This window comes from Octopus bimaculoides, chromosome 8 (genome assembly GCF_001194135.2).
Source record: "Octopus bimaculoides isolate UCB-OBI-ISO-001 chromosome 8, ASM119413v2, whole genome shotgun sequence".
In the NCBI taxonomy this organism is placed as follows: domain Eukaryota; kingdom Metazoa; phylum Mollusca; class Cephalopoda; order Octopoda; family Octopodidae; genus Octopus; species Octopus bimaculoides.
The window spans coordinates 27,386,231-27,395,117 of NC_068988.1; the positions used below are offsets into that span (position 1 = coordinate 27,386,231).

The 8,887-nt window shown below is 30.4% G+C and overlaps 2 protein-coding genes across 2 annotated transcripts in view; one reads left to right on the forward strand and one right to left on the reverse strand.

Annotated features, from left to right (window-relative positions):
* Positions 1-76: 76 nt before the first annotated feature.
* On the reverse strand, positions 77-7,515 carry LOC106874389 (transcription factor mef2A-like). The gene has a single exon (XM_052969996.1). The coding sequence runs from the start codon at positions 6,429-6,431 to the stop codon at positions 5,484-5,486; it is 948 nt and encodes a 315-aa protein (XP_052825956.1). The 5' UTR covers positions 6,432-7,515; the 3' UTR covers positions 77-5,483.
* Positions 7,516-7,948: 433 nt separating this feature from the next.
* LOC106880872 (E3 ubiquitin-protein ligase RNF38) overlaps positions 7,949-8,887 on the forward strand; it is a 269,382-nt gene continuing 268,443 nt past the window's right edge. Inside the window, exon 1 of the mRNA XM_052969997.1 lies at positions 7,949-8,243. The gene's annotated coding sequence lies outside the window, so the exon portion shown is untranslated. The remainder of the gene's footprint in view (positions 8,244-8,887) is intronic.

Consider the following 8,887-nt stretch of genomic DNA (forward strand, 5'->3'; position numbering starts at 1 on the left):
GGGAAAGGGAATTTTTTTTTTAATATTTTTTCCGGAGTTTTCTCTAAAAAAACAATGGGTTTGTAAAAAATAAAAATTTACAATAAACATTTTTATCAAAAAATTACAGTTATTCACATATTGCACAGCATCAAAGAAGTCTTTATCCTTGTTCAATGCTTAAGAATTTTCTGTAAAATTTAAAAAAAAAAAAAAAAATTTAAAAGAAAGGACTGTCAAGTCTCAGACATTTTTGGTCAGATATGCAAATTTGATCAGGAGCTGTGATTAAAATACCAGAAGGGGACAGGAAAGGGTGTGGGGGGAGGCGTGAAGAAAACTGCCAAATGAACAGGTATGACATGAACAAATATCAATCATACAATACCAACAATATTAATATACCAACAACATATCCATTAGTTTCAGCAACGTTTATATTCTTGGCATGGCCATTGCAATAACACAATGAGACATGCCAAGAGAACACTAAGGCCTAAGGAAAGCACTCCAAGTCAATCACCAGTTAGCAACATTTAAACTATCACACAATATTAGCAGACAGCTTCTGCAAGCCCACTATTTAGAATCCCAATATTGCTGGAAATAATCTCAAGTGAAATTAACTTGTTTCCCATTATTTCAAAATCATGAGTATTTCAATTTTGCATCTATAAGAATTCTTAGAATAAGAATCAAATTATTTATCATATAAGGAATACTTAGAAGTATTATTTACCAACAGAGAAGACTTGGTATTAAAAATTGACAGAATCTTTTGCCCACAAATTCATGGTCATTATGTAGCGTTATTTTCACAAATATTTAACTTTCCAAAAGTTTAATAAAATAAATGTTTACCAATGAAGTTAATTATCAAAATATTTCATTTGCATAAATGGGAAAATATTACAAACTATCAACTGGTCAAGTACATATATTAGCAAATAGATGGACAAAACATAAAAAGAGAAAAAATATGCATGGTGAACCAAGCAAACATTTACTTCTCTTTACTTGTCCATGTCTACAGTTTGAATATGTAAAATAAAATAAAATTAAAATATGTGAAGATAAACAAAATATTAAAAATGATTTCTTTCCAAATAATAATAATAGAAAAAAAAAAAAAAACAATTTGAGAATATATAATTTAAGCAATTAGATTGTCTACCTTGTTAAATATTCCATTATAAATTTCAATTATGAATTCTGTCAATTTCAAATTTTCTTAGACCTTCAAGTAACTTAAAAGAGCTGGCACAATATAAATATAACAGTCCACAGGTATCGAATATACCACTTACAATTTCAGTACAATGTTGGAACAGACTAATAATATAGAAATATATTCCCTAACAATGTGATTTATATAAAATATAATTTGAGATAGAGAGAAAAATAAAAGTGACCCCAAAATAAAAAAGCATCCTTGTGGATATGTAGATATAATAATTATAATAATATTTAAGAGCAGATAGTAAAATTAGTGAAATCAAACTAGTCACATTAAATCAGTTAAATAAATTACCATGAAAATGTTTACATTTTTGCACCCTAAACAGTTTAAAGAAAAGTTCTTATGTTGTTATATATGAAACCACATTCTTTGATTCAATATACATTAATTTACTATAGTGATTACAACAGGAATTCATAAAGAGAATCTGGATTTTAGAGGGAGAGGGGAAGAGATTTAGTTTTTATAAAATACTTATAAGAATGCTTTAAAGAAGGCAGAAAACAGGTCCTTAAATTGGTTAATAATAAAAAAATTAATGTAAATAAACCATGCCATTTTGAAATGTACCCTCCACAAACTTCAATTTAGACTTTAAATTTCTAATCATAAATGTTTGTTTACGTAATCTTTAAAAAAAATACTAAGATACACTGAAAGAATTTTGAAAATAAATAAGCCCTGCACTTCCCCATAACTATTGCCAGTAATATTTTGAGACATAGTGATTATTTCTAAATGACAGATAAAAATATCAGGATGAGATGCAATGTGCACAGAGATTAATTCCCGAAAGACTGATAACCACCTTACTGTATATAATAAATAGAAAAGCTAAATTACCCCTAGTAGAATAAGTAATTCTAATTAGGTCAGAATGTTAAGACTTTCAATTTTAAAAATTGTTCTAAGTATCTATTTGAAGCAAGAAAAGAAAATCAAAATTGCATATACTGTACTAATTAGGATTTAGATTGTAGTAATTTCAAGCATTTTTAGGTATAAAAAAGAAAAAAAGAAAAAAAAAGAAAAAGAAAAAAGTTCTATGTTTCTAGCAAGAAAATACAAGTAAAGTATAGTTTAATACTATAAGGGATTTTAAACTGTGATAGTTTGAAGCATTTTTCAACTATGAAAAAAAAAAAAAAAAAAAATTTAAGTTCCGGAAAACAAATTCCAGATTCATCGAAGCACTCCTAAACATTATTACAAAAAAATAATGTTGTGTGAATCACAGTAAAGTCACAGATTAAAAAAAAAAAAAAAAAGATGAATTTATTATTGTGTAAGCCTATACCTGGGAATATATAGCTTGGTCTAAATTCATCAACTTCAAAATGGACAGTGAATAGAAAGGATTTCAAACCCAACATTTTTAAACAGCAAATACACAAATTGCTTATTTTACTCCAGATACACAAAACATACATTCATATGTACACAGTGCTCACTTTCTTTCTTTCACTTATGTAATTTATATATATGTGTGTGTGTGTGTGCGTACAATTATTATTAAAACGAGTCCAAGAGATTCTGTTTCATACACTGGATGTGTTTTCAAAACAAAATACCTTTTGCTGGACTCACTGTTTTAATAAAACATGTTCACACTAATTGATTAATACTTTGAGTATTTTATTCTATATGGTCTAACCATGTCCATGGTAACCCTAGGATATATATATATATATATATATTACATATGTTATAGTTTAGGAGGGTCAGTAGACTCATTTTGCCTATAAAAACAAAAGCACTGGTTGTATTTCACTTCTTTTTATTAATATCTGACAGTTAATTAACTAATTAACTGTTTGATTAATTGATTTGTTGGTTCATTAGAAATCTTTCATTGCAGTTTGCAACATTATCTACGACATGCTCTGATATGTTCCTCTTCTGTCACAGAAAGAGCAGACAAGGGCAAGTTATTAAAATAGTCAGAGACTGAAATGGAAGGACTTAACAAACAACAGGTTGACTGACTGATCAGACATCTGATTAGTATCTAAGTTAATTGATGATCATAAAAAAATGAAATACAACCGGTGTGTTTTTACTGGCAAAATGGCCCTCCCAATGTACACAATTTCACATAAAAAAAATATATATATACATATGTATATACATATATATATACACACACAAATGCTTTCACACAAAATATACATGCATTAGTTCCAATTTTCACTGTCGCCTGCCAAAGGAGTTTGAATATCTATCCATCAGTGGATATGTAATGAATGAACAAGGGAATAATATCAGGGATGGGGTAAAAATAACATGCTATTTATCACATCGAGATCTATACAAAATTTAGTATATTCATTATCCTCACAGATCTTTAAATCGAAAAGTTTTCTTCTTTTCAGCAGTTTGTTTAGATATTCCTGAAGGGAGAAAAAAGCTGCTTAGAGTTTGAGTTCATCTCAGATATCAGATCTTAACAAGATCTAGTGGTATTTGAATTAAAAAAAAAAAAAAGTTAATCCAACCTAGAGACTCCTTAAATTTTTCTTTTAAAGTTACACAAATCAATAACGAATTTAGAACTCACTAGAAACGTCTTTGGAGACAGTTTATCAGGGAAGTTAAACTATATAAATAGCATTTCAATATAATCGCCAAATGTCTGGCCAAAGACATTGCATCTCGCCCTCCTTGCAATATTTTAGTATATATAATTATCAAATATAATAAACTGGCCAATTTAATAGCTTTTGTTAGCTTATTTATATAGTTCCATCGACTGTTCAAACATTTTTCTTACATAGGATGAGTTCAAAATCCGAATGAAAAATTTAAGCAGTCTCAACTGGACTTCTCAGTAACGATTTCGGTTGCAATTAGAAACTCACTCTGTAGAATATACGTGTATGTGTTTATGTATATAAATGCATATATATATATATGTATATAACGGATTATCTATATACGCATATGTATATGCATTATATATACATTCACATATAAATGCACTATATATATATATATATACATACATTCGCATATATAAATGCACTATATATATATATATATATACATTCGCATATATAAATGCACTATATATACATTCGCATATATAAATGCATTATATATACATTCGCATATATAAATGCATTATATATACATTCGCATATATAAATGCATTATATATACATTCATATATATATAAATGCATTATATACATTCATATATATATAATGCATTATATACATTCATATATATATAATGCATTATATACATTCATATATATATAATGCATTATACATACTTCATATATATATATACATTATACATACTTCATATGTATATATAATACATTATACATACATTTATATAATGCATTATACATACATTCATATATATAATGCATTATACATACATTCATATATATAATGCATTGTACATACATTCATATATATAATGCATTGTACATACATTCATATATATACAAATGCATTATATTTGTGTATATGTAATGCATTATATATATTCATACATGATATATATGCATATCAGCATGTGTGTGTGTGAATGGAAGCGATAAGCTATGATCTGTCAATATAGATATATAAATATAGAATCAAAGATATATTTTTAAAAAATGTCGACCTGTTCGTTTGGCAGTTATTAGGTGGTGGTGTATAAGACCATTGGGGTAGGGGATACGCAAAAAAAAGGTGGGTTATTTTTGCTTTTTGACACCTTCATGCGTAGTGTTGAAGTAGGGGGAGGAGGACACGGAGATAGGGGTGAAGATGGGACGAGTTGAGGAAACACGTATGAAAGGTCTAGTGAATTGTTTGATATGGCAGATTTTGTGGCATGTACATATACACACTTATATATATTTTATATATATATATATATACAATTTATATCTATATCTCATCAGTAATAAAAAATGCACCTTCACTGAAAAAAAGCACATTTCGTTAATACTGATCCATAATCATTATAAAAATATTTGGAATGTTCGCCGATCAGATAACACAGATTTTTTTAAAGAACTGTTCGGAAGTGGTTCTCCTGATTCACATTTTGATAAACCCCCCACCCAGACGATTTTCATTTTCTGTTTTTAAATAGTTTTAACTTATTTCGCTTCGTTCGTCATTTTTTATTCTTATATTATTTTTCTTATTTCCTGATTCGTTCTGTATATATTTTTGTCGTATTTTTTTTGGTTAATTTTTTAATTTTTTATATTTCATGAGTCCAGATATGCCACGATCTGTCTATCTGTCTGTGTCTGTTTGTCTTACGCCTGAACTGTTAGCTTGAGCATCATCCTCAAATGACTGGTGATGTTATCAGCAGAACTGGAACAGTAAGGAGGGGCAGCGGGGAAGGGCAGTCTCGCATCACTAGCACAACTGATATTACTACCAACATTATTGATGCTGATGCTGTTGTTGTTGTTACCCATGGGGATGTGGCTGTTCGATGCTGCTGCCATCGCTGCTTGAAACGATAATGCCATGTCGTCACTATTGAAAGGAACTGTGGTCTTTGTCGTTGTAGTCCAATGAACAGGCGGTTTCGGAAGCACTTTGGGTGAAGGAGGGTCACTGAATTTGGCCGCTGCATAGGCATTACCTGGAACAGCACTAGAGGGAGCTGTGTCCGCTTTAGATGACACTTGACTGGTATTATTATTATTATTAGTGGTTGTAGTAGAGGCCAAGGACGGAATGTCTCCTTCGTGTGTGAGTAAGCTGCGGAGCTGCTGATTATTATTATTAGTAGTAGAGGTGGTGGTGTTGGTGGTGGTTGCAGTAGTAATACTGCTACTGTTGTGCCGACGTTGTTGGTTGTTATTAAAGTGTGGTGTTTGCAGTTGCTGGTGTTGATGATGCTGCTGCTGTGTATAGGACGAATAATACATTTGTGGCAACACAGCCATATTGTTCGAATTATTGTTGTTGTTGTTCGACTGCAGCTTTTGAATTAACTGCTGTAAGTGCTGCTGCTGTTGCTGCAGTTGATGTTGTTGCTGCTGCGCCACCCGATTCATCGATGGCGTAGATAACGCAAAGCTGTTCTCAGAAGAGATGGCTGGTCCATTCTTATTAAAAGAGTGCTGCTGCTGTTGGTGATGTTGATGATGTTGATAGGCTCTCTTTGTTGTACCTGCCATGGATTGGCGTTGCAGCCGCACTTGTCCTGAAGCACCCGTTCCAATTTTCTTCATTTTGGGGAAAGTCATAAGTCAAAAATCTTCGCTGCAGGTTTTCTTTGGTTATCAATATTTGTAGTAGTAGTAGTAGTATTGTTGTTGTTGTTGCTGCTGCTATTTGCAAGAATCAAGAATCAAAATGGTGTTCATTAAAATTCGAAGGTGAGAAAAATTGCTTTACTTTCGTTGTTGAGCTAATCGCCTGGCGAAAGTTAAAGTGACTGGCAGCAGGTTTGGTGTAAACATACACAGGTAAAGCATATAATAATAATAATAAACAGCAGACCAGACTAGATTTGTTCCAGATGCTGGCGAGCTTAGCTTCACTCACGACTACCACTGCTGTTATTATTGTTGTTGTTGTTTAGCTGCTAAACACGTACACCACTGCAAGCACTCGACTCTGGTCTGATGGTAGCAGATAAAAATACACACTTATGGTTGTTTTGACAATAAAACCAGTTCAACGAGCTTTTTTTCTTCTTTTTCTTCACCTCTTTACAGTTAAATAGAATTTAAATATTTAAAAAAAATTTCTATTTTTTACTTTACATATAAAAAATTATAACTTAGCTTTGTTTTCTTTTTTGGTCGTAAAAAATAAAGAATTATATTTCTGATAGCTTAATATTATTAATCTACTTGAGAAATAATTACAAAATTAAAAAAATATTCAAGATTAATGAAAGCAATGTTATTCTTAACAAAAAAAAAATAAAACCAAATTAATAAAATTTAGAAGTTGATTTCTGAAAATAAGAAAAAATATAACTATAAGACCTAAAAAAAGTAAAGGTAATTACTGAAATAATAACAAAATAGGAGAGAAAAGAAAAATAAGAGTCACTTGATAAAAACAGTTTTCGTTCTCAAAATGGCGATTAGCTTTTTTTCGTCTTCCAAAGTGAAAGCCTGTCTGTTGATGCTTCCAGTCATAGATAGATGCCTATGCGATTTGATTTGTTTTTACAACTCGAAGTCCGGTTTTTAAATGAATTTTGATCAGGGCGATGATGTATAATGTTCCCTGTGTTCATGGCACAGATTCCTTCCACCGAGTAAGTCATTCGCATACAAACACGTCTTTCTCGAATGTACTCTCTAAAAAAAAACATACGTACGTCATCATCAAAACAATAACGTTTTGACCAATCAAATTACAGCATTTGGATCAAGTGATATAATGACGTCATTGTTTATTATTGTATACATGACGGATAAAAAGGATTAAAAAAAGTAAAACAAAAAGAAAATATTATTTCAAGATTATTATTCGAAATTTAAAATTTTACGTTTATTTTTCTAATATAATCGTGAAAATATTAAATAAAATTGTTTTTATTTAAGTTTGAAAATTTGTTTATATTTTACATACCGGATATCAACGATGTTCAAAATTTAAAAAACAAATTCGTAAACAAAACAAAACATTATTGTGTCAAAAGGTATTTCCTACGGATGTGACGTCACTAAAAGTAGGCGGGGAATCCTTTTCTTGGCACTCCACCCGACGTTTGTCTATTCATATTCCAGTAGTTTAGCTTAGGGATAGGTATATCGGCTGAAATATTTCTTATATACTTAGTAGCTGGTGAAATCGTTTACTCAGCCAAATTACACTGGCTTCAGTTACCTGTCTGCTCTCTCTCGTTTTACAAATCTGGAGGGTACATTATTTTTCTTATACATTTTAACGAATCCTTAAACAACTTTAGAACCTCAACAGATTATATAGCAAGTAAAATTGGGAGACTTTATTATAAAGCTCTATATCATATATCTTCATTTATTATTGTATACCTCGAACTGGATACGGGATATATAGAGAGAACGAAACCAGAGGTTGGTATGGTTAATTGTACGTATCTTAAAGCCGGGTTGGTTGGTTGGCTGGTTCTAATAAAACATACTGTAGTTCTAAGCATTAATTAAACTTTTATAGCTGATGTATTCTGTTTAGAAAAACTAAACAGCTTTAGGTTTTCTTTAAATGCAGTTTACACTCTGAAGTATTAAATGAATACACACACACACACACACAATTCTATTCCATACTCGACGTTTATTGAATATGTAAAAAGTGTGATTCTAAGCATGTACTTCTAGCATAAAACATAGCACCCACATGTGAAGAAGCTGACTTTAGGCTTTTATTGGGGGAGTAAAAGATTTTAGTAAGGTTAGCTTAGGGGTATTTAAATTGGAAGACCAAGAACAATATTTCTTGATCTCAATTACGTTTTGTTTTTAAAAGAAATCGAAATAGATTTCAAATTAAACGTCACTTAAATTTTGGTCAAGTGAAAAACCTACTGTTGTAATATTTTAACCTGACAGATCTTTTGTTGACATATTTTCACATTATCAGCTGTTATATATATATATATACACTAGTTTCTGCTTCAATCCTTTCTGTTTACATTTTTCTCAGTAAAATAAGATCAATCAGGTTTTGTAAAGAATTTTGAAAGCTTAAAATAAGACTC